This window comes from Canis lupus, chromosome 2 (genome assembly GCF_048164855.1).
Source record: "Canis lupus baileyi chromosome 2, mCanLup2.hap1, whole genome shotgun sequence".
Lineage (NCBI taxonomy): Eukaryota > Metazoa > Chordata > Mammalia > Carnivora > Canidae > Canis > Canis lupus.
In genome coordinates this window covers 70418274-70445729 of record NC_132839.1, presented here as the reverse complement: position 1 = coordinate 70445729, position 27456 = coordinate 70418274, and the positions used below count along the sequence as shown (strand labels likewise).

Genomic DNA, 27456 nt, shown 5'->3' with positions numbered 1-27456 from the left:
TATGTCGCATCACTGATGACTGATATGGTAACCATTTGGCTTATTATCTAGACTGGATCATTTCTGAAAGACAATAAGTGAAAAAGTGTTACCCCAGGTCTCCCTCTCTCTGGGAATTGTAAGTCAAGAAAGTGCAAAGATTGATGCTCTGGTGAATAGCTGCCCCTTGGGTTTCTGAGAAGAGGTGTGAGGCATAAGGAGTGCATGCTTCTCTGTGCTACTTGGTCTGAGGGCAATGAGTAATCAGGATGGACAGGTATGAGGGACTGACTTGTGCTGGGGTGGCTACCCAGCTTCCTGATAGGAGAATGAAAGTGAAGCTGGTCAGAATGATGATGAGGAGGGGAAAATGATGGGCTATAGAAACACTTGTAAAGAAGTGAAGGGGCACCAGACTGTTCTATGCATTTATTTGGCACATGTTCCTTAGCATAGTCCTTCTAATAACAAGAACTAATGTGTATTGGGCACTGATTGTGTGCCAAGTGCTGTTCTAGCCGATTTGAAGGTTTTAACTCAGTAGTCCATCCTTCCAATACCTCCTTGAGGCAGGTGGTATCCTATCCTCATTTTATGACCAAAGACACTGTTGCTCTGGAGATGAGGGACCTTGACTGAGGAGGTGAACTCACTGCATCTTGTTAATGTATTTAACCCCAGAGTCAGGTTGCTTTCTCTCTTGAACCGCTCAATGCCTCTCAGACATATAGGGTAAGTACTATGAGAGAGTGGCATGCTGTCTCCCTTTACACTGCACTGCCACCTTCCTCAAGCTCCCAGTCTGTCTTAGTAATTTTTTATATGGTCCTCTTCACATATTCTCTGCTGATAAAAGCCAAATGATTGAGTTGCTAAGAGAGAATCATCATCAAGTAGTCAGGTAGGAGAGTTGATTTGCTTTGACTGTGACACCAGATTCTATAAGGATGTCTTCTTCTGGGCCTGAGGTCTTTGACTATTAATATAGGGTGAGTGATACCATAGCCCAAAGGTCAATCTTGGCCTCATGCGTGGTTTCCAGCTCAAGGTGTGAAGGTCCTAGCCTCTCTGCAAAGAGGAAACTCTGTAGCCCAAGGTAATAAATTCTGAACCTGTGGGCAACGTACTCTCCTTTCTCTAAAGGTGTGAGCTGGTGGTCAAACCCATGTCTGAAACCCTAAAGCATCCTTGTTCTTAACTGCTTCATTGCACTGATGTTGTGGTCTTTAGGGTCAACAAGACCACTGAGCTTCTTTAATGCAGTGCAGGGCCTGGTTTTCTACATGAACACAAGAACCACTGGTTTCTCTTAGGGAAAAAAAAAAAAAAACTCCCTGACTGATCATTAATCTCTTAATCTCATAGAAGACCTCCTAGCCTAATACTTGTTGAGTCACAAAACAGTCTCTCCCAAAGAATAACTGCCAAATAGTTTTTAAATATAAAAGTATATATAAATCCATAAAACAAGATGTCTCAGAGAGTCTTGGAAACACATAATGCTTATATTTTTTCAACAACTCTTTTTGTTTTGAAATATTGGTTGAATTACATTTTAAAAAGGTAAGATATTTTTATTCTCTTTCAGTTTTTAAAAATTTCAAACACTGAGACCTCTGACTCTTTCCTGGCCCTTGCAAAGTGGAGAAATCTGCCAGTTAGGCAGTTGGCCTCATTGCAGTTCTCCTGCTCAGAATCTGGGTGACTTGACCTTATCAATACATGTTCTGCACTCCAGATCATCTTCTTTACTAAAGGAAGGAATTGAAGTGGATTATTTCTAATGTCCTTTCCAATGCCAGCCATTTTCTGAGGTATTTACAAAAAAGTGCTCCAAACCAGTTCTGTGATGTGTCCCATGAAAAGATTTGAAACTGGAAGTAGTTTCAGAAACACTCTTGGGGATTCCAGAGGTCCATTAGCATATTTAACAGAAAGTTGGCTGAGGCACCAGGAGACAATGGTTATCACCTTTCAAAGAAAGTACTAGATTATATGCAGAAAGTTCAAAGTTAGATGATCAAAAGCTAGTTGGATGTCACACCACATAAGGGTATCAAAAAGGTAGCAAGGTGGAGAATGGGAAAAAAAATTTTGAATATATATTTTTGGAAAATGCATTGCTGAACTATGAGAGCCTTATACTTCACAAAGAAGAAAGGGAGGAGTTAGGTGCTCACCACCTCACACCTAGTAGGGGGTGGTCTTTGGCAGGACCACTCAGAGAATTTCGTGTAAGTCCTCTGCAATGGGAGGGAGGGTGGTCAGAGTGTTCTGGAATCTGAGTCTTCTTTGACAAATCTCAAGTTAAGAGCTGATTAGCTGCAACATGCATGAGCTGGAAGGGGGGGGTGCTGGGAGTGGGTGTTGGCTGTGCTGGATATCATGTACTTCAAGAATTTCTCTGTAGAAAAGATAGGTCAGTGAGTATTTTCCTAGACAACATGAGTGTCAGGAGCAAGAGAGAGCACTGGTATGGAGTCATCTTAGCTCCTGAGCAAGATGGCACCCAGAAGGGTGAATGACTTCAGTGAAAAGAAGGTACAGAAGGTAGAAGAAAAGCCAGAGGAAGATGGAGGCATCATCCACATCAGAGAACTGCAGGGAGAGATGGCTAAGAACAGGCACAAGGGTGATGTCTCTGAGGTTGACCGTCTTTTGGATACCTCAAGGTCCTCATTAGAACTGCCAAACCCAGACCACCAACTCACAGCATTATTGGGCAAAAAATAACTTTCCTGTCAAACTCTCTTTTTCTTCTTCATCCACATGCTTCAAATCTATGCAGGTAGACTCTGAGGGGAGTGGTAGGAGAAAGTGCTAGTAAGGAGAAATAGCAAAAGCCACCTAGCCCCTCCTTGACTGCAGCCTCCCCACTGAGGGTGGGAGAGGAGCTTAGACTCTAAATCAAGGTTGAGATTTTATTTTTTAAATGAGACATACACTTTTTTGGTGTATTTTTGTTTTTAAAATTAGAAATACACTTTTTACATAGTAAAGCAAGATTGTACTTGGGACTTAAGCTGACTGGAATGTTTTGTGTTACTTTTTTTTTTTTAAGATTTTATTTATTTCTTCATGAGAGACACACAGAGAGAAGCAGAGACATAGGAAGAGGGAGAAGCAGACTCCCTGTAGGGAGCCCCATGTGGGACTCCATCCCAGGACCCCAGGATCAGGACCTGACCCAAAGGCAGATGCTCAACCACTGAACCACCCATGTATCACTATTTTGTGTTACTTAAGAGAAACTAGAGGCAAGGCCATGAAAAATAGAATCTTCCAGTACATACTTAGATATGTGTTGTTCAAAGGGCTATATATTTTCTTTCAGATCGGTATGCAGAGAGTTATTATTTTGATTTACACAAATTGCAGATTCAAAAATCAGGATAAGCAGCTGGTATAAAAACAGCCTTAGGCCCTTAGATCTCTTTTAATCTAAAGTATTTTAGGTAACACATTCATAGTGGGGTATGTATGTGTCTGTGTGTGTTGGGGGGCATTATTTCCATATTAACGGTGACATATTCCAGATCTCAATGGAGAAGTCATCCTCATTACCAAAATTTCATTTTTAATCTTTGTCAAATTATCAATTCTGATTTTTGATTTAGTAGTTATGGTCAATGCAGCTAAAGAATATTGAAAACTATTGGTAATAAGTAAGGGATTAGTTTTCTTTTTTATGTTCAGACATTTTCTTTTAATTCACTTATATGCCCTAAGATTTTTTTCTTTGCCTTAAATCAACATTCCTGTTCAGTTTCAGTATCTGTAATAAAGCAGCCATGTAATTTTTATGACTATGTTGCATTTTTTAAATGCAAAAAAAAAAAGAAACCAACCAAAACAATGAATTGCCTGAAATACATTCAATTAAAGATCAAACCCATATCCCTGCCTTTACATAATATCAAAGTGGATCTTTTAGATCCTTGCTATTTAAATGTAGCCAGTGCACCAGCAGCATCAGGTAAATCTGAGACTTTGTCAGAAATATACAATACAAATGCTTGTTTTAGACCTACTGTGTTGGAATCACTATGCCCATTAGAGTTGAGAAGCGCTCTTTTAGATAGCCATACTGAGCATGAGATTTATTGCCTGTGTGCTTAACTAGATTTTGCGGCACCCACCCTACACTGTCATCTTGGAAAAGATAAAAGCAGAACTGGGTTTAATCCAGCTACTTTGTTTGTGATGGGTGTGACCTCAGGCAATTCATTTAGCTTCCTAAATCCAGTTTTTTCATTTAAAAAATGTGGGTAATATTCTTTACCATGACTCTGCGAAGTAGGACATAGTTAGAATAATATCATCCATAATGGATCTGGTGTATTACTGGGTTCATATCAACAGTCAACCACTTTCCAACAGGATAATAGTAAACCCATCACTGTAAAAATAACACTTAATTTCTCTTCTTTGTTTCCTTCTTCCTCTTTTTTTTTTTTTTTTTTGCTTTAACTTCTGCTTGTTTGGCAATCTCAGCCATCCAGAGAATAACTAAAGAATATTGAATTGTTTAAATTATTTAGTGATACTAAAATTATAAAACCCACCATGAGTCAAATCCCCTCCCTGTCGCATGGTAAGAAAGACCCTGTGTCCTCAATGCAAGCGTTTGGCTCTTGATCTACACACAACTCTGCCAGGCATGGTATTCTCATTTCCAATCCCCCAAAAAACTATAAGCAGGAGTTAAGGATGTGGTAATGGCATCTATGAAAAAGAGCATTGGGAGCTTGCCGTTCCCTGGCAGAAAGAAAGTAAAGCTGCTCAAGCAGCTTAGAATTAGGATCTGAGTCATCAAGAAGTGAATTCCTTTCCTGAGTCTCTACTGTTTGAAAAGGTAGTGAAGTATTTTTTTTTAATGGTATCTAACCAAAAGTTGAGCATGCAAGATTATTTTTAAAATTGAGATTTCTGAGTGAATGCCACCAAATAGAGGTTTCAGCAATATTAAATAAAAAATAAGCAGTTTTTATCTGAATTAATTCTCAAGAGGTTTCTTCTTTATAAGTAGCAATGCTAACACTCTCCTCGCTCAGGAAAACTTCTATGATTTTGTCCCCTCTTCTCCTGCTGACTTTTTGTTTGGTCTGAGATTTGGAATTCTGTTAAAGTCAAGTAAATAGGTTATTAAGAAATATATAAATGTGTCAGTTGGGGCCAAATGTGAACAATGTAATATTTCTATAGGAACCTTGAAAAATGCCTTGAGACTTCTCGTTCTGGGAAAATGGAAGAGATGTACTTTGACCAGTTTTTTCCAGGTCAACTAAACACCTTAGACATGTTAACAAAGGTATATGGAAACTCTAAAATGTGGGGAAATGGTTGACTGGCTGAAGACTTCTAGACCACCAAAAGAAATAAGATGATGAGTCTCTGATTTTTTTTTTTTTTTTTGCTTCACATGTCCCAACAGCTCAGAAATGCCAACAGGCACTAATAAAGACAGCTTCATCAAAAGCCTAACCTCACTACCTGAGTAACAGGAAAGGGATGGCAAGACAGAAAACATCTAGAAAATAACCACTTTTTGCTCCCAAACACCACACAAAAAACTGGCCTACCCAAGCCTACAAAGGCTGAGTGGGGAGCTAGGCTTCTATCTTCTCAGGTTGTCGCGAGGCACCCCAAACCTCCTGCTGGAATGGTGTCAGAGGAGACTGGGCAGGAAGCTGGAATTTTCATGCCTGCCAGGCAATAATGAGTCCCTTCTCCATCATAGTGTCTGTGGAGACCATGTGGTGTTCCTCATTGGACAGTAGTGAGGTGTTCACCACCCTTCCACGCACTGGGTGTGTCAAAAGAGGCTAAGTGAGAGTTCTAATGAGGTACTTCTACCTCTCACCCCCCAAACAAGTGGATATGAGTAAGGTCCAGTCAGGAGAAGAACTTCTACCTCCACATAGTCCTAACGAGGAGCACCTCTCATTGGATACTCTGGAGACCACATGGAGAATCTAGAGTTTCATATCACACTACCCCTAGAACTAATGAGGCAACAACCTCCTTCCCTTGTCAGAGTGGTGTCAGAGGATGCCAGTTAAAATGTCAGGTTTAAATAAGATCCAAGGGGCACCTGCATGGCTCAGTGGTTTTGTGCCTGCCTTTGGCCCAGGGCATGATCCTGGAGTCCCGGGATCGAGTCCCACATCAAGCTCCCTGCATGGAGCCTGCTTCTCCCTCTGCCTGTGTCTCTGCCTCTCTCTGTATCTCTCATGAATAAATAAATAAATAGATAAATCTAAAAAAAAATAAGATCCAAAGTCCTATAACATAAGACCATATTATAAACTTTCAATTTAAAATAACTCATTATACTAAGAATAAGTCCTGGTTGATGAAGAAAAGGCAATCAATAGATGCCAACAATGAGATGACAGAAATGCTAGAATAATCTGACAAAGATTTTAAAGAGCTATCACAAAAATGCTTCAGCGAGCAATTCAGACCATACTTGAAACAAATGAAAAAATAAGAATCTTAGCAAAGAAATACAAATTCTCAGCAAAGAAATATACGATGGAAAGAGGAACCAAATGGAAAATTTAGAAGTGAAAATACAGTTACAAGAACCTGAATGGGTGGGCTCAATAGCAGGATGGAAACAGGAGGAGGAAAGAATCATGAACTGGATGGAAAACAATAAAAATGATCCAATCTGAAGAGCACAAAGAAAATGGGCTGAAACAAACAAGGAAACAAAAGGAGCCTCAGCAGCACATGGGTCTATAACAAAAAATCTAACAGTGGTGTAGTGAAAGTTCCCATAAAGAGAAGAAAAAGAGGGCAGAATTGAAAATATACCCAAAGGAATAATTACTGACAAACTCCCAATTTTGTAAAAGACATAAAACCTACATGTTCGAGAAGCTGAGTGAACCCAAACAAGGTAAGTCCAAAGACATTCACACCAAGATACATCATAGTCAAATTTCTGAAAGCTAAAGACAAAATACCTTGGAAATAGCAAGAGAGAAATTACTTAGTACCTTATCTCTTGGGGGAAAAATAATTGGAATAGGAGTGGATTTATCATCGGGAAATTATGGAGATCAGAAAAAAATGGTACAACATTTTTTCAAGTGCTGAAAAAATTAAGAAGAACTATAAAGCCAAAATACTATGTAGAGTAAAAATATGTTTTAAGAATGCAGGGGAAATTGACATAGATAGGTGAAGAAAAACAGAATTTTTTTATTGCCAAATTTAGTCTTTATAAAATGCAATTTGATCATGCCACACCTGATCAAAAACCATCATGTTCTTAAATTATGTAAACAAACAAACAAACAAACAAACAAAAAACCTTTTTGATTCAAGATCAAGCTTGCTTTACAAAGTAATTTATTTCCTATCTTCCAATCAAATTTAACTTCGGATGTTTTGTCCACATGGCCTGCAGTTTACTGATCCAGCACAGAGCGCCATTCTGCGATCCACTTTTCTTCCACCCATCCTTGTTGGAATGGAAAAACAGAATTTGACACTAGCATAACTACTGTAACAAATGGGCCAAAGAAGTTCTCTAAATAGAAGAGAAATGTTAAAGAAAAGAATCTTGGAACACCAGAAAGGACAAAAGAACACAGTATGCTGAAATATGGACAAATAGACTTTCCTCTTCCTTTTGAGTTTCTAAATTATGTTTGATAGTTGAAGTGAAAACTATAACAAGTGTGGTTCTAAATGTATGCAGAGGAAATATTTAAGGTGATTATAAATGAGAGAGGGTTGAGGGATGTGAAAGGAGGTAGGGTTTCTATACTTTACTTGAACTGGTAAAATGATACCACCAGTAGACCATGGTAAGTTTTATATATATCATGTTAATACCTAGAGCAACCACTAGAAAAGCCATTCAAAAGAATATACCCAAATACTCTATAGATAAATAGAAATGTCATTAGTAAAAAAAAAAAAATTAAAGTCCATTGGAGGGTAGGAAAAAGAAGGCAGAAATGCAAATAGCAGGAACAAATAGAAACCAAAAACTAAATGTCAGTTTCAAGCCCTAACACAAGTAATTATATTAAATATAGTCAAATTCACATTTAATCTGGATATATATATGTGTGTATACTCATATATATTTAAATATTTTATTTATTTATCCATGAGAGAGAGAAAGGGAGGCAGAGAGAGAGACAGACAGACATCCTGAGAAGCAGGGAGACTGATGCAGGACTCAATCCTAGGACTCTGGGATCATGAACTGAGCCAAAGGCAGCCACTTAATTATCTGAGCCACCAGACACCTTAATCTGCACATATATTGACAGACTGAATAGAAACTCATGAGTATGGCTCAACTATATGTGTCTGTGAGAAACTCACCTTTAATACAATAACACAAGTAGATTGAAAGTAAAAGGATGAAAAAAGATATTAATCTTATTTTAATTAATTTGCAAATATTAATCAAAGGAAAGTAGGAATGATTATATTAATATCAGATGAAGACTTCAGAGAAAAAATTATCACAGAAAGGGACATATATGGTAAGAAGATCAACCTACCAAAAAGATGTTGCAATTCTAAATGTATATGCATCAAGAAAACAGCTACAAAATTTAGAAACGAAATTGATAGGACTGAGGGAGAAATAGGCAAATTCAGTTATAGTTGGAAATATCAGGCCCCTCTCTCAATAATTAATAGAACAACCAGACAGAAAATCATCAAGGATAGGAGAACTTGACAACACCATCAATTAAGAGGATGTAATCAACATTTATAGAACATTGCAACCAACAGTAGCAAAATGCACATTTTTTAAAAGACCCATGAAACATATACCAAGATAGTTTACATCCTAGGCCATAAAAGAAACTTCAACAAACTCAAGACTTCAAATCCTATATTATATGTTCTCTGACCCATGTGCAATCAACTGGAAATCACTAATAAAAATAACAGGAAAGTTTCCCAACACTTGAAAACTCAACAACACACTTCTAAATAATTCATGAGTCAGAGAGGATGTCTTCAAGGAAATTAACAAAATACATGGAATTGAATGAAAATGACAATGAGATATACAAAATTTTGTGGGATATAGCTCAAACAATGCTCAGGTGGAAATTTATAGCCCTGACTACATATATGAGAAAATAAAATCTCAAATCAATAATCTAGTTCTACCATAAGAAATTAGGAAAAAACGAAAGAGCAAAATAACGCCAAAGGAAGCATAAGGAAGGAAATAATAAAGATAAGAACAGAAATCAATGAAATTGAAAACAAAAACATTAGAGAAAATCAATGAAATAAACAATTGTTGCTTTTAAAATATCAATAAAATTTACAAACTTATTTTTATTTTTTAAAGATTTATTTATTTATTCATGAGACACACACAGAGAGAAGCAGAGACATAACCAGAGAGAGAAGCAGGCTCCCCACAGGGACCCTGATGTGGCACTAGATCCCTAGACCTGGGATCACGTCCTGAGCCAAAGGCAGACCCCCAACCACTGAGCCACCCAGGTGTCCCAAATTTACAAACTTTCAGAAACATTGACAAAGAAAAAAAAAAAAAAAAGGGAAGACAGAAATTACTGCTATCAGCAAGGAGAGGAGGTTTAATACGGATTCTGAAGACATCGAAAGGATACTAAGTGGATGCTGTGAGCAACTCTATACACATAGATTTGACAACCTAGATAAAACAGACTAATTCTTCAAAAAATAAAAAACATTACTATTCATCCAATATGAAATAGATCACTTGGATTGCCCTGTAAGTAGTAAGGAAATTGAAGAGATGGATATTTTCACTATATTGAATCTTCCAATCCATGAACAAAATATGTCTCTACATTTATTTAGATCACCTTCTATTTTTTTCATTAACATTTTGTGGCTCTGGGCATACAAATCCTGTACATGTTTTCTTAGATTTACATCTAAGTGTTTTTTTTTGTTGTTGTTCTTTGTAATGGTTATAAATGGTATTGTAATTTCAGTGTCCACATATTATTGCTAGTGTATGGAATATAATTAATTTTTTGGTTTGTGTTTTATACTGGGAACTTTCTGAACACAATTACTATAGAGATCACAAGATTTTTTTTTGTAACTATAGATAAGGTGGCCCCAAAATTTATATGGAAAGGCAGACAACTAGAATAGCCAAAACAATTTTGAAGGAAAAAAAAAAAGAATAAAGCATACAAATCAGTTTACCCAATTGAAAGACTTATATGGCTACAGTAATCAAGACCGTGTGGTATTTGGAGAAGGATAGACACAGAGCAATGGAGTAGAACAGAGAATCCAGAAATAGACCTACACAAATATGTCCAACTGATTTTTGATAAAGACGCAAAAGTGAATCAATGGCAGAAAGACAGTCTATTCAACAAATAGGACTGGTATAAATGGACATCCAGAGGCAATGAAAAAAAATGAACCTTGACCTAAGTCTCATACTTTATATAAATATTAACTCAAGACAGATCATAGCCTTAAATATAAAATGTAAAACTATAAAACTTTTAGAAAAAAATTGGGCAAAATCTTCCAGCTAAGGGCTAGGCAAAAAGTTCTTAGACTTGACCTCAAAAGCATAATTCATAAGAGAAAAAATGGCTGATCGGACTTCATCAAAATGAAAACCTGCTTTGTAAAGGGCTATTAAGAGAAAAAAAAAGATAAACTATAGACTGAAAGGAAACACTTGTAAACCACATACCTGACAAAGAACTAATATCTAGACTATTTAAAGAGCTCTCAAAACTCAATAGGAAAAAATTCAATTAGAAAATAGGCTAAAGACATGAGCACACATTTCACAGGAGAGGACACAGATGGCAAATAAGCACATGAAAAGATGTTCCACATCATTAGCTATTAGAAAAATGCAAATTAAAACCTCAATGAAATATCAGTACCTAACCTATTAGAATGGCTGAAATACAACAAGGTGGCTGCACAGAGTCTGTACCATTTTATGTTTCTACCAGCAATGTGTGGGGGATCCAGTGTCTCTAATATCCTTGCTGGATCGCTCAGGTACAAAGATATGGGTACCCTAGAAAACAGTTTTGCAGATTCTTAAAGCACTAATGTTCAACAGCTGGATCCCTACCCCTACCCCAGTCATTTATCCAAGAGAAATGAAAACTTTATGTTCATACAGAAATGTGTACACAAATACAGGTTATTATTCTTGATAGTACTAAAAAAACCTGGAAAGAACACATATGTCCTTCAAGAGGTGAATGATTAAATAGTCTGAGGTATATCCATAGGATCAAATACTACTTAGCTATAAAAAAGAATGAATTATTGATACACACAAAGCTTGGATGGATCTCTAGAGAGTTATGTTGAGTGGGAGAAGTCAATTAGTAACAAAATTAGTAACAATTAGTAACAAAACGTTTACTTATTGTATGATTCCCTTTATTTAATATTCTTGAAGTTAGAAAATTTTAGGAACGGAAAACAGATAAATCATTATCAGGGATTGGGAAGGTGGGAAGGAAGTGTGTGGATACAGGGAAGGAAAGGTAAGGGTAAGGGGGTGTGACTGTAAAAGAGCATCATGGGGGATCCTGGCAGTGATGGAGATATTCTGTATCTTGTTTCTTTCAACGTTCATATCTTGATTGTGGCACTGTACCATAGTTTGGCAAGACATTACCACTGGGGGGAAATGAGTAATGGGTACTCTAGAGCTCTTTATGTTTTATAACTACATGAGATTCTGCAATCATCTCAAATTTTAAAAGTTTAATTGAAGAATGACAAAACGCACTGTGACATAGTCCTCTCCCCAGCAATGTAGGCTACTTCTGGATTGTGTTTTGGAGAAGAGAGGTTGAAAGAAATACAGAAAGAATGTGGTGTGTGCAGGTAAAAGTCTCTATTCCATGTAGGGAAAGACAGATTGGGTGGAACAGCGACACATTTATTCATTTATTTTATTCATGCGCTCAGTTTCTCTGCTAATAAGCTCATATATTCGTTCATTTATAAACATATTCATTCACTTGTTCATCTTATCTTTCATTCAAACAATAATTAGTGAGACCAACTATACATGAGGTATGGTATTAAGCACTAGAGGAATGGAGGAATAAACACGACATGGGCTCTGAATTTAGGGATCTTATAGAAATTCATTTATACATTTCATCAACCAAGTATACTACCAACCAGTCAACAAACTAATCAACCATCCAATGTTGATATGTGCCTATTCTATTCCGAAGGCTTGCCAGGTTGCTTGGCATAAAAATATGAGTATACATTTCATTAATTCTGTAACTGCTCATTGACTATGTGAAGGAAGTATGTTTTCAGAGCTGAGCGCCAAATTATTAGCCTTTTGACAACCCAGGAAATAGGGTAGACACGAAGTGGATATGAATTATGAGAGTAATCCACCAATTTTGTATAGGGTTGAGTAAAATTGTGCGTTCAGCAGGATGGAATTTGATTACACCCAGTATAAAAAACAAGTTCCTAAATAGGGATCACTAGGCTCTCACAACATGGCCCCAAAGTCCCTTTCCCACCACATCTCTTGCTAGCTCAACTAGGCTCCTTATGTTTTCCATGTTCTCTGCGTGTTTCCTTCACAGGAGTCCTTTCCCTACGGGTAAATCTGAAGCACCACTGTTCTGTAGCTTTTGGTGACTTTCCTATTACTCCACAGAGGGAAAGTGAATGGCTATTCTTCTCTTTTCCTGTAGCACTGAAATGTTATACGTTGTTCCAATTCTAATTATATGCCAACAGAGTGCATTAAGAGGCTCAGGAATCAGAAAGAACAGGACTTCCACTTTTTCCACATACTTATTGTTTTAACTCAGGAAGCTTGTTAACCTCTCAGTACCTCTTTCTTTTTATGACTTGATGGATGCAAATAGGATTATGTCTCAGAACTGAGATAAGGGTTGAGAGGAATAACTCGTGGAAAATGTTCAGAAAACTGAAATGTGTTTAGCGCTGAGGAATGTTAGCTTTTATTATATGATGGAAAATATTTTTTTCATTTCTGTCCACTTTTTTTCTTTGTTTGAGGCGGGGGCTGTTTCTTGTTCATTTTAGTATTCCCAGCTTTTGGACTCTTGTACAGTAATGATAATGTTGCTAATAATAATCATATCTACTGTTCAATATTACTGGTACATAGTAAGTAAATGTTTACTGAAAAAGCTGGTTAGAAAATCACCAAATCGTGGGACTTTTGGGCCTCTTTCAGTTATATCACATTAATCTATGTTCACTGAAATTCTAGTAATCTTTGACAGGTCTGAGAATACCCCAGGGGCCAGGGAGAGAGGGAGACAGCAGGGAAGGAAGTGTGGCTTTGGTTATTTTTGTGTGTGGAGGGGACATAAGTTTGCTCAGGAATTTCAGTGTATTTCACTTTGTGAGAGATTTCAGAATAAGGATGCTTTCAGTAAAATTGTTTCTTATTTTTTTTTTTTTATAATTCTCCTTTTTTATTTATTTATTTATGATAGTCACAGAGAGAGAGAGAGAGAGGCAGAGACACAGGCAGAGGGAGAAGCAGGCTCCATGCACCAGGAGCCTGATGTGGGATTCGATCCCGGGTCTCCAGGATCGCGCCCTGGGCCAAAGGCAGGCACCAAACCACTGCGCCACCCAGGGATCCCAAAATTGTTTCTTATAGGTTTATATATTATGTATATGAATTCCTGGTGTGTCAGTCACATAGATGTCTCTCTTGACCTCACTTTACTCAGGCCACATTGGGCTCCTTGCTGCTCCCCAAACACGGCAAGCAGAGTCCCATCTTTGATCTTTGCACCTGCTAATCTACTGGAATGCTCTTCTGTCAGATATCTGCAGGAATAACTACCTTAGCTCATCCTACAAGTGTTTGTGCAAATATCACCCTCTTGAGGAGACCCATCCTGCCACTCTAATTAATTCTACAACACCCACTCTCCATTCTACCTCTTTTTCTCTATTTTTCCTTGTTCTTGTGGCTCAAATCACCTCCTGGGATATATGGCTCACTTGATTATTACATTTGTAGTTTATTTCCTGTGCCCCACCCCAACCCATTGAAACATCAGCCTCACTAGAACAGGGAGCTTCACCTGTTTTGTTCACTGTGGTGTAGTAAGTGCTTAGAACAGTGCCTGGCATACAGTAGGTGCTCAATATTGGGTAAATAAAAGTATTAATCAGATGGAGCTTTGGGAAAGAAAGAGCTCCATGATGAAGAGATGGGTTTGTTTAGAAACTCTCCAAGGCAGAAGCAGATGCAGCCCAAGGCTCATATGACTCCATGATTTCTTTTCTAAACCCTCGCCCTTGTGTGTGAAGGGAGTCTTCTCCTTTTTTGGTGACTCAGCAGACCTCATGCCCAGAACCCATGCTTCCCTTGATAGGGTGGGGGTGGGGGGCAGGGGTGTTGGTTCTTAGCTACGGAGGCAGGCAAACTGGGTGTATTATTTTGGAGGTGAGGGTTGCTGGATCCTAGGGCAGAGGGTGGAGAGAGTACACTTGTGGAGAAAGAGACAAAGAGAAGAGAGGCCTGTGGGTGAAATCTGAGGGTCAGCCAAGGGATAACGGAGCACAAGTGGGTGTGTTACTGACCCCATAACTGTTTTTTTTTTAATTTTTTAATTTTTATTTATTTATGATAGGCACACAGTGAGAGATAGAGAGAGGCAGAGACACAGGCAGAGGGAGAAGCAGGCTCCATGCACCGGGAGCCCGATGTGGGATTCGATCCCGGATCTCCAGGATCGTGCCCTGGGCCAAAGGCAGGTGTTAAACCGCTGCGCCACCCAGGGATCCCATGACCCCATAACTGTTAAGCTCACAGCCAGTTTCTCCTGTGGTGTAGTAGAGCCAAACAACCTTGACAAGGGGCATAATTTTTCAGATTCCTGTAACACCTTTGGTTTGGCAAGTGAGTTTTTTTGCTGAAGATGTTTTTTGCTTAAGCCAGGGATAACTAATTGTGACCCATGGGGTGAAATGTTTTTTGAAAAGATTATTTAATTCTAATGCCTTACATAGGCACACAATCTCAACCTTCTGTGGCTTTATATCAGGCCTGGGACTCACATGTTTACATCACCTTACAGCACCTTATTTGCCTGGGCCCCAACCTACATTTTGTGCAGTTTTAATTCAAGGTAAACAGTCAACAAGATAGTCTCTGGAGTCGGAAGAAGAGGTGCCCTCCTCTCTCTAGTCTCTGGCTCGACAGCTTCTGCATAGAAACCTGTACCTCTTCTCAGTGATGAGCAGTAACTACCCTTCAGATGGGTCCCAGATGTAGAAAGAGAAAGCTCTACTCTCATTTCCCCCACTATTCCCATACCCAGCTGAAGAGACATTCTGTGTAACATGTAGGAACTAGATTTGAAGAGAAAGAGACCTACTAGTTGGGATGCAGTGAATATATTAGGATGTACATTAGTTTCCTAGGGCTGCTGTAACAAGGTACCATAAACTGGGGAGCTTAGAACAACAGAAATTTATTTTTGTATACTTCTGGTGACCAGAAGTTTGAAATCAAAGTGTTGCCAGCATTGATTCCTTCTGAGGACTATAGGAGAAGGGCTCTTTTCTAGCTTCTGGTGGTTTGTTGGTTATCTGTTCCAGTCCTTGGTTTCTACTATATCATCCTGTGTATGCCTCTTCACCTCATCCTTTTTATAAGGACACCAGTCATATTAGAGTAGGGTGGGACCTAATATGACCTCATTCAAACTAGTTACATCTGCAAAGATCACATTTTCAAATAGGGTCACATTCTGAGATAATGTGGGGTATGATTATGAATTTGGGGGAGACAATTCATTCCACATATGGTGTAATTAAGTTTCCAATTGTGAAATGATTGAAGATTAAAAACCAGTAACTTCTTCTCATTTTTATACAGAAGAAAGTTGAAGGTCAGAGATGTTTCAGAGTATGGTGGAGGGGGAAGGACATGCTCACTTCAGAACTTTAGCCCCATCTCTTACAAGCCACGTGACCTAGAATCACTTATTACCTGGCATTGCCTAGCAAAGGTGATAAAGGTTAAATGGGGTCATTGGCATGAAGATGCTTTATCAATTCTAATGGGCATACATGAATAAAGGGTAATTTTTTTAAGGTCACAATGCAAGTGACAGGCCAACATGCCATAGGTGTCTGTGGAATATCACAATTAATCTGGAGTTCTTTCCTTAGACACAGCATCCTGTCTGTGGAGGTCAAGGCAAAAATCTGAGACTTGCATGAGCAGGGTGGGAGGATATGTGACAGCAATTGACTCATGGCATATAAAAATTGGAATTTGACCAGGCTGGTGGATTCAATCCAAATCTAGGGAAACTCATAAACATCAGGTGCCTTTACTCTTTTAATTGGTAAAATTCTGAACAAAATGATGGCTCTTTTTTGCTAGCATAAGACTGTGAGGTCCAGGGAGGGTAAATATGCACACTTTAGGGTGAGGTGCATAACAAAGGCCAGTTTGAGAGTTGTGGAAAATTCCGTGGTGGAACACAAAGCCACTGAAAGATCACCCAATACGCAACCAGCAGGGCAGAGTCAGACGAGGGTTTCCACCAAGTCTCCTCACTCACTAGCTGTGTTAATGGTTGGAGCAGAGGGAGTCAGTTTAGTTAACTTCATGATTTATAATTTCTCCGCTGTTAAATGAGGATAAAGCACAGTTAGTAGGAGTAGAGCCAGGCTCAGCCATTCTGAAGTGTAGTCAGGCAGTACCTAATGAAATAAGCACACATGCATCTCATGAGCCATCAATGCTACTGCTAGTAGAGAACTAGAGAAAGTCACACCCAATGTGCGAGGGGACAGGCACAACAATGTTGCTGACCACAGCATTATTTGTGAAGTCTGAGAAGTGAAGACAGCCAGGTCATCCACCGTTAGAAGAATGAATGAGTACAGTACTAAGGCAGCAGCTAGAAGATACGGACTAGAGCATCGGTGGTGCTGTGGTGCTGGGACTAGCAGCATAAGCATCACTTGGGAATTTGTTAGAAACAGAAACTCTTGGGCCCCTCCCGGTTCTAATGAACCAGAAAATCTAGGGTAGGGACCAGAAAATTGTTTTGACAAGACCTCCTTGAGATTTTGTTATATGCTTGAGGTCAGGAACCACTGAAGTAGAGGTACCCATGGGTCAATATTAAAACATAGTCTTGGGACGCCTGGGTAGCTCAGCGGTTAAGCGTCTGCCTTCAGCTCAGGGTGTGATCCTGGAGTCCTGGGATCGAGTCCCACGTCGGGCTCCCTGCATGGAGCCTACTTCTCCCTCTGCCTATGTTTCTGCCTCATTCTTTCTGTGTCTTTCATGAATAAATAAATAAAATCTTTTAAAAAAAACATAGTCTTAGGTCAGGAAGAAAGAAGAAGGAAAGAAAGAAAGAAAGAAAGAAAGAAAGAAAGAAAGAAGAAAGAAAAAGAAAGAAAGAAAGAAAGAAGAAAGAAAAAGAAAGAAAGAAAGAGAAAGAAAGAAAGAAAGAAAGAAAGAAAGAAAGAAAGAAAGAAAGAAGAAAGAAAAAGAGGAAGGGAGGAAGGGAAGTTCCTTGCTCAATGGAATTTATTTAAGTTAAAAGCATACCCAAGCACAAGAATATTTAATAATAGAGACCCTCATTCTAAAGAGTTTCCTCCATATGAGAATGGAAATGTGAGAAGGAATGAGTGATGAAGAGAAAGAAAGAAAGAAGCCCTGGCCCTTTAAACAAATGCTGATGTTGTCTCATGACCTGAAGAGTGTGTTCCACTTGATTTTCTGCACCTGAGATTCCGCACAAACACATAGGAAAGATGGTGAAGACACCTAGCAACTAGCACAGCATGGATTACACCCTGCCCTTGTGCTAGACACAGTTCTCAGGGTCATGTGCACCCCCTTACTGGCTTCTCGCAGTAACCCCATGATGCACCTGCTCATATCATGCCTTTTTAAGAAATGAGGCCACTAAAGCAAGAAAGCTCAGGAAATGTGCCCCAGATCATGTGGTTAGGAGCACATTCTATGTGCCTCTCAAATCCTTTACGTTTTGCAGGTTTAGCTCAACAGTTCTTGCCTTTCAGTGGCCATTTGACAATGTCTCAAGACTTGTTTGGTTGCCACAGCTGGGAAAGGCCTTCTAGCCTCTCCAGGTGAGTAGGGGACAGGGATACTGCCACACGTCCTACAATGCACAGCAGCTGTCCTGCCCTAAATGTCAATAGTGATGACGTCAGGGAAACCCTGACATATCTCCCACACAAAACCTCTCCCGTCTCCTCCGAGTCAGTATTTGCAAATTTTGTTCAGAAGAATGCATGCATGCCACACATTTTATATAGTTATATTCCATTTGTATAGGTGACCTTAATGTTGGGAAATAACATGACCCAATGCCTAAATTAACAAGATGTCCAGGTTTCCCCTTGATCAGCAAGCACTTTTATCAAGTAATGGCTCAGGTTTGCCATTACTTTATGATGACTTTATAATCCCTGGTCTGTGATGGGTCCTTTCTCATAATTTCAGCTTATATTTGTGATAGTCTATTTATCATGTACCAAACATATCCTAGTTTAATTACTTCATACAGCGATTCATGGTTCTATAGGGCTTTTTTTTCCCCATAAGCCTCAATCCATATGCATATTATAGAATGATTTCTGTTGGTTTCCTGACAGTGCATAACCATCATTAGTATCACATCCTCAAACCTTTGGATCATTGCTAAGTGAGAATGATATCTCCCTCTTCTGAATTTGTGTATTTATGTTTCATTTGGTACTTTGTAACTTTGAATATAGGTGTCTCTGTGGCTTTTTGATATGGTAAGCTCTTTGAAGTCACATCTGAATTGTATTTTCCTGATGCCATGGTTTACGCTTGATGTTCATTAAAATTTATTTATTTATTTATTTATTTTTATTTATTTATTTTTTTTTTTTATTGGTGTTCAATTTACTAACATACAGAATAACACCCAGTGCCCGTCACCCATTCACTCCCACTTCATTAAAATTTAAACTGCAAGAACAATATTACATGTTTTGAAAAAGGTAATTTATATATAATTACCTGTCCCTTCTGCCCCTTTTTCCTTCATAATATTTACTTGACCACATTTCATTCAATGTTTAATGTATAATTCTGGCAAGTAGGAAAGATTAGATAAATAAGTCATGAAAGATGCATATTGGAAATTTCCCAGAACAGTTTTCATATGCATTCTCAAGCCGATATTTTTACTGCCATTTGCTTCTCAAAAAGAAATGGATTTGAAATATAAACATTTATTCATATGACTCAAACCTCTAACTTTATCCAAGTTAACCCACGGGATGCTGATCAGCACAATATGAGGTGAAGAGCAGGAACCAACAGATGGGGCCTCTGTGACCCTAATCACCTCACCATGAGTATTTCTGGGCACCCACCTGCTAAGTGGAAGGTTAGCATCCAACAGCTAGTGCCATCCTTGCTCTAACAGAAGCCATCACTGCACCACTGAACTGACACTGTGTAGATTTCCCTTTCCTACCATGGTACTCCTGTAGTTTGTTTCCATTTTGCTAAATGATACCACCATCCCCTCATAAACTAGACTAAAAAATGATTTTATGACTACTCTGTTTTCCTCATTTTCTATATTAATCAACAAGTCTTACTGATGACATGATCTCCAAAATAGATCTTAAAATCTGCCACTCCTCTCTTCCTGCTCCCCTTTAGTTCAGCCTCCAGTAGCTCTTGTTGGATGACTATAATGACCTTGGGCTGGGACAATGCATTCTTAATCTTGCATTTGAATATAGGTCTAGCTGGCTCCAAACCTTCGCTTTCCTCAAAGGGGACTTTCAGACACAAATAAAGCATTTTCTGGTCTCTCAGTTTAGAAATAGGACCACTACTGCGCTTCCAGCACCTGGAGATCTGAGGAACAAACTTAATGGCAACCATCAACTCAAAACATTACATGCCTCATGAACTGAAGTCTAAAACCCCCAAGGAGGCTTTCCTAAATCTCTAGTCTTCTTGACTATGACTACCTCAAATTCTCAACTCTTATACATGTTCGATCATTTCAGTTTATGATTTATTTTTGTCATCATACACATTCTGTAGTATCAATTCAAGCATGAAATGTAGCCCTTCCTTTAATTTACACTCATGTGCCCACACACAGCATCTTGTGCTTGGTTAGGGAGGAAGAGAAGAGCCAAGAGTTACTTACCTCATGTCAACAAAAACTTCAAATGAAATACCAGACATCCTCTTTCTTAAACATCCTCTGGCCATCCAACCACAGGGGATTTCACACCAGTGAGTTCACAGCCCCTGGTCCTCCTGCTATTAGGCTACCCATTCCTCTTCTCTCACGCAGAGGGTTTAGCCACATCCTTTGTGCCTTAGCTGCCGCTAACACCCAGTCCTCAGGGGGCATTCCTTTTAACCTCACAAAGCTTATTAGTGTTACTCCAAAAGAAGATAATTTCTTCCTAAGAATAATTCTCATTCATATGCTAAGATAATAAATTGTTATTCTGCCTATAAAGGGCATGAAGATTTCAACTCAAGTTAAATATTTGTAGTATTTTGAGTTTGCTATCATCCCCACAACTGTTTATTAAGAACTTCTTATGAGTTTGGCATCATTTTGTTGCCACGGACATCATAATAGTGTGCAAAATCCAGTAAGCATTCTGCTTTCATAGAATATAAATTCTATGTGTTTAATAGTGCCATTTACTGTTAATGGGTAATTACAAAATGAGAAAACTATCCAAACCTATGAAGTCACAGCACATGAGGATCTACCTAGACGGGGGATCTGGGAAGGCGTCCACAGGAAGTGAGGATGGAGATGATTTTTGAAGCAATGGTGTGCTGCTAAAGGTTTAACAACTTGCTCTGCAGAGGCGTGGGAAGGGAACAAGCCCTGATATGTAGCATCTGCCAGTTTCCATGGTCTATATGTTCTTTCTATGTCTGGTTCCAGGCTATCATGTGGCATATGTGACTATGGAGGGTATAGTATAGTAACTATAATAGTACAGTATATGCAAGTACAGTAACCACCATCATACAGCAATTTTACCACACAGAAATGACCTTATGAGCAAAGATACTGTGTGCTAACATTTCTATCTAAAGTGTAGAATCTGGGACGCCTGGGTAGCTCAGCGGTTGAGCATCTGCCTTCAGCTCAGGGTGTGATCCCAGGGTCCGGGATTGAGTCCCGCATCGCGCTCCCTGCATGGAGCCTGTTTCTCCTTCTACATGTGTCTCTGTCTCTCTCTCTCTCTCTGTGTCTCATGAATACATAAATAAATCTTTATGAAAACTGAAGTGTAGAATCTAAAAAGGCTGAAATCATAGAAAAAGAGTATTGAATGGTGGTTGCCAGAGGCTGGAGGTGGGATGGAGGAAATAGCGAGATATTGGTCAAAGGTAAAATGTTCCAGTTATAAGGTGAATGGGTTCAGTAGATATCATGTATAGCATGGTGATTATAATTAATAATACCATGAATATATATGTATATATATAAAGTTTTTCATAATATTGTGAATATATATACATGTATATGTATATATATAAAATTTCTCTCTCTACATATATATGTATATATACTATACACAGGCATATTAAAAGGTGATAAAAGAATAGATCTGGATTCAGCTCCGGCAGGAACTCCGTCTGCAGGGCCTGGAGGCTCCGGGGTGGGGCCGCTGATCTGCTCACCTCACACCAGTGAGAATGGGGAAAATTAACAAGGCAGGAAACAACAAATGTTGGAGAGGATGCGGAGAAAAGGGAACCCTCTTACACTGTTGGTGGGAATGTGAACTGGTGCAGCCACTCTGGAAAACTGTGTGGAGGTTCCTCAAACAGTTAAAAATAGACCTGCCCTACGACCCAGCAATTGTACTATTGGGGATTTACCCCAAAGATACAAATGCAATGAAACGCCGGGACACCTGCACCCCGATGTTTATAGCAGCAATGGCCACGATAGCCAAACTGTGGAAGGAGCCTCGGTGTCCAACAAAAGATGAATGGATAAAGAAGATGTGGTTTATGTATACAATGGAATATTACTCAGCTATTAGAAATGACAAATACCCACCATTTGCTTCAACGTGGATGGAACTGGAGGGTATTATGCTGAGTGAAGTAAGTCAGTCGGAGAAGGACAAACATTATATGTTCTCATTCATTTGGGGAATGTAAATAATAGTGAAAGGGAATATAAGGGAAGGGAGAAGAAATGTGTGGGAAATATCAGAAAGGGAGACAGAACGTAAAGACTGCTAACTCTGGGAAACGAACTAGGGGTGGTAGAAGGGGAGGAGGGCGGGGGGTGGGAGTGAATGGGTGACGGGCACTGGGTGTTATTCTGTATGTTAGTAAATTGAACACCAATAAAAAATAAATTAAAAAAAATAAAACTGTGGCATTGAACATGAAAAAAAAAAAGAATAGATCTTAAATGTTCTCAACACAAGAAAGAAATGGTAATTACGTGATATGATGGAGATACTAGGTAACACTATGGTGGTAATAATTTTGTAATATATAAGTGCATCAAATCAGCCCATGTATACTTTGAACATACACAAGGTTACATGTCAGTTATATCTCAACAAACCTGGAAAACAAAAAGCATAGGGAGTAGGGCAATGTAGCAAAAAAAAAAAAAAAAAAAAAAATCAGGAAATTATATCTTTTGAGTATTTATTACCTTGTTTTAATATAATTTATTTCATTTTAAAATAAAAGCTCTGTTTAACAACCAGCGTATAATATTCTTGAAAATGTAATAGTCAGCCCTGTGAGCCCCTGCAAATTGTATCCAGCAGCACAAGGATGGAGTGGATTTAACTGGGCATGGGGGGTTCAACAGAGGTAGCAGTAGGTACAGAGCCCCTGTGATGAGACGGACCTTGGCCAGGTCTCTAAGGCTTTTTGCTCTTCACCCAAATAATAAGGGAAGCCCTCACAGGTGTATAAGCAGAAGTGGAATGATCAGAATGTACTTGGAAAAGGCCTATTGAGGAGAAGGAGGGTTCCTGTTGTCACTGAGTGGTTTTGGTTGAATTTGAGTAAAAGCACAGGGAGAGGATTCCGGCTCTGGATAGAGACTATCTTTCTCAACTCTGAAATTTTGTGATAATGAAAGAAAGACTGAAGTTTTTGAGGACAGATAGAAGAGGTTCTCAACATGCTATCTTGTGCATTATAAGTAGGTATATAACTATGCCAGCAACTTGAGGCCAGGAAAAAAAAAAAAAAAAAAAAAAGCCTTGTCTTTAAAATAAATAGCCACAGGAAGCAAAGTGAGTCAGGTGTTTTCTCTTTCTCTCTCTCCCTCTTCATGCATTCCTATTTTTGAAACATCACTTCCTCGAAGTGTCAGACAATTATATCTGCTAATATATTTTTGCCAGCAAGATCCTAAAAAGAATGATTTGAGTTATTTATGCCATTCCTTCTTGGCGGGAGTGAATAGGACAGTAAATGCTGCAATGTTTCATTTTAGGAAATTCCTTGTGCAGGAGATTTCAGAGAGCACAACCCAAGATTAGGAAAACTGATGAAGAGCCTCAAGTAGGAGGGAAAATAATCTGCTGGAGATTTCTTTTCTCTTTGTGCCTGCTACGGCACTGTTGTCTCTGGCCCTCTCAGCCCCCAAGGTTTAGCCACAGCTTCCTGCCTCCATAGCTGCCTATCTCATGGTGTATCTGCCAGTGTCTGCTCTAATCTTCCCCATGGCAGGAACCCTGAAGCTAGCACAGCACCTCTGTCCACCCATCCACCCTGTGCCACCACCCGCCTCCTGGCACCATACTCCTTGGGTCACTGCTACTTCAGACACTCCTGACAGCAGCCCCCCTTCTCCCTTTCACTGTCCACTCAGAGTCAGACCCCATTCATCCTGGCTGGAGTTAGCCTTAAGAAAAATGGCTTTGGAGGCAGTCAAATCCTTGCCTTCATGATGTATTAATTATACAACACTGGGTAGGCTAGGGAACATCTCTGGGCCTCAGTTTTCTTATCTATAAAATGGGATACGAATATTCCCCATTTTTTTCCAGGTTAGGTGTTGAGGAAATGAGTATATTAAAATTCTCAGCACATCAGTGAATAGTAACAAATTATCTTCTGTGATTATTATCTTTATCTGTTCCCTAGACTTCCTTGCATTTATGTGCTTTTGAAAGTCTCATTAATTTAGTTATTCATTCTGAGTATCTGCTATGTGTCAGGTACCATGTCTTCCAAGTTCTCTTACTGGGGTCATGATTCATAGGAGCTATTTACCCAATGTCTGTTATATTTTGTCCCGAGGTGCTTTTATAACTTTTCAGAGAATTTTAGCTTTGTATTGCTGTGGAGCTAAGTGCTTAGAGATCCACAGAGAATGAATACTGAAGTGCCTGGCCCCGGAGAGCTGACATTTCTGCATGCCTACCATACATTGATGCTATTCTCCTAAAGAGTTGGTTCTGGAAGCATGTTATCAATACTTACTTCTTTAAAGTGCATCTGTAAAGTTAGTCTATTTTTTTTTTCACTACCAGCCCATTAGATCAGCATACTCTTTCACTATCTTTTAGGAGTGCTAATAAGGAAAGATAACAGACCCAATAAGCACCTACCAAGTGTCTACACTACGGTGGGATCTCATTTCCTCTCTGCAACAGCCTTGTGAAGAGCTTCAACTGATTTTGTGATTGAGTTAGCCAAAGTTCAGAGAAATTACGAAACTTATTCCCAATCCCAGGACTTGCAGAGCCTGAACACACCTGACACCAAAGCCTGACCACTTTGCTGCATGCAATGCTATCAATCTACTGATAATCTTATAGCTCCAGCATTCTGGCTTAGAGCCAACACTGATCACCTCTCACAACATTATGGCAAAAGCAACAGCGTTATAGAATCAGATGAGGGAAACATGACATCCCTTAGCCCAATCTTTCTCTCTTTATTTGGGTTCCCTTTTAAGAAGACTAGTCTATTGACAATTTTGTCCTTTTCATAGTTGAAGGAAGCTTATAAAAGAAAAGTTTGGTGGACTCACCATTGAAAGCACAACAATTTAGCAAGACATATGGCTGGATGACTTGCATCTGCATTCACCATGAGTCTTCTATGTTATAGCCAAATCCCAGCTGCCATAATAGACAGAACCATTGAATTTTCTTCACTGTCAAAATGTTTTCTGTCTGTGCTTGTTCAGAAAGCTCATTCCTTTCTGGCTCCTCTGTAAGGATCTGTAAATACCTTGGTCTATTTGACGGGTGCCGTGAACAAGGAGAACCAAATCAAGTTGAAGTCCCTGCTAGCTATTCATAAGCACACAAAGCTGCTAGCAGGAGTCTGCTGGCTCTGGGACAAAGCAGGTGAGCAGAGCCAAGGTGGAGCCAAAAGTCTGACCCACACCTGCTATTGACATCAAACAGTTGCATGTTCCCGTGGTGCTCTTTTCATATGTTCATAATGCTAAGTTTAGGAAACTTAAGTCTCTGCCACCCTGCCCCTACTCCCAAACCAGGAATCTTCCTTCCTAGAGTGAAGGTAGAAAATGTGCCTTTTCTTTCGTTATTTGTCAGCATTGTATGAGATCGGATGCTAGTCATTTGCTATGTACATTTCAAATATCTTCTCCCAGGTGTATGCTTGCCTTCTTATAGTTCTCATGGAATCTTTTGATGAATAGAGGCTTATCTTCCATTTTGAATAGATTAGAACAGTACTTTACAAAGAGTTTTGAGACCTGGGCAGGCTTAGTAGGAAAGAGCATGATGATCTATTAAGAACGGTTGTAAACCATGAACGCCCTTGGAGCTGCCATTTTATAGCCCTGGAGCAAGATAGCTAAGTAGTCAAATGGATTTCGATTTAGGTTTCTACCAGTGCACCCATTGGATGGGCAAGTGAATGGAATGATAGAAATTCATGAAAAAAGCACAGATAGTATCAACCATCAGTAGATATTAGAAAAACACACATATTCTCTCTTTCTCTCAAGGGACAGGTATATTTCTCCATCACCAAGGAGGTAATGTAAGCTCTAGATTTGAAGAGGATTTTTGCCAAGTAGAAAAGAGAATATCTCAAGAAATGTAAATGGGGAGTGAGTTGAACAGAATGGTGTACTCAGGAAGTCCACACAGTTTGGTCATCACAGGTGTAACAGATGACAGTAAGAGAGGAAGCTGAAGAGGTTGCTGGATTCATGTCATCACAGACACACTCTGCGTATTAAGAGGTTGAGACTTTATTATGGGTGGTAGGGTGTCAGGTCCTGGTCCTATCTTATACTTAACATCAGGGTGAAAATGTGTAAGATAATAGGATAAAGCTTGAAGGAAAGACAGAATCGTGGGAGTGTGAGGCCAGGAAGTGCTTAGAATTTAGTAGGCGGTAAGTTAGTAGTACTAGCTGGGTCTTACGTCAAGGAGCTGGGCTCAGACTTCATGTTTGGTTTTAGCAGAAGCTTCTATCTGAGAATAGAAAATAAGTCATGGAAGAATAAGTTTGGGATTCAGTCTCTGAAATATTGGGGTTAATGAAAGTAATGGGTAATTAATAGAGCCTCAGGCCCAGGGGTTGTGGTAGCAATCCAGTTATCAAACTTGGAGTTCAGGGGGAGAAAAAGAGGCTAGGGCCTGGGACTAGTATTGAGCCATCATGTGAGCAGTTGGCCTTGGGAATGACAAGGATATTCTATTTCCAGAACTGAGGCAGGAGGTCAGATGTGACCAGAACAAAGCTGACCTGACACTCAGAACTTTTAGCTAATGTGTTGCCTGCAGCCTTGGCTGAGCAAAGGGGCATAAGCTGCACAACTTCAGAGGCCTAGCTTTCAATCCCTGCTGGGTCCTTTGTCTCTACAGGCTCTTGAACAAAGCCGGTCCTCCATTAGAGGTTATGCAGCTCTGACATGTCAAATGAGATTAATGTAGAGCAAGGTGAGCAAAGATGGGGGAACAGTTCTCCTAGCTGCAGGGTGGGAACTCAGAGTTGTCTTATCAGTCCTGACTGCTTCGTGCTCGCCTCCCCCCAGCCAGAACTCTTAGAATTGTGCCAAAATAGGGGATTTAAGGAGTTCTAGAACCACTCCTAGTCTCACCAATCTTGTGAGCCTGACTCTGGCCCAGTTTTGACTAACCTAGAGTCTGGTCCACATTCTCAGCCTATGCCTCAGTTCTCAAAGGAAGGGCTCAGTACTGCTCAGCTGAATGACCTTGGTCAAGTGTTGACTCCCTTGAACACCTACTTTCTTATGTGCAAGACAGAGAGAATAATCTCAGCTTCATGGGGTTGTTAAGAAGTTTCCTTATGAATGTTGATGACATGCATATAATACACACTGAACATCTTTGCTAAGTGCTACACAGATGTGGTGGTCTCTACGATGGCCCTGATGGTGATGTGATCACGGCCTCTGATGGCCGCTTTGCTTTCTGAGTCAT

The 27456-nt window shown here is 39.4% G+C and overlaps 1 protein-coding gene across 2 annotated transcripts in view; it reads right to left on the bottom strand.

The window, feature by feature from the left end:
* CLNK (cytokine dependent hematopoietic cell linker) overlaps positions 1–25356 on the bottom strand; it is a 203116-nt gene extending 177760 nt beyond the window's left edge. For both annotated transcript variants that reach the window (XM_072806178.1, XM_072806201.1), the window contains exon 1: positions 25059–25356. In XM_072806178.1, the coding sequence (XP_072662279.1) occupies positions 25059–25061 (3 nt within the window). In that variant the 5' untranslated portion in view covers positions 25062–25356. The remainder of the gene's footprint in view (positions 1–25058) is intronic.
* Between the last annotated feature and the right edge of the window lie 2100 nt (positions 25357–27456).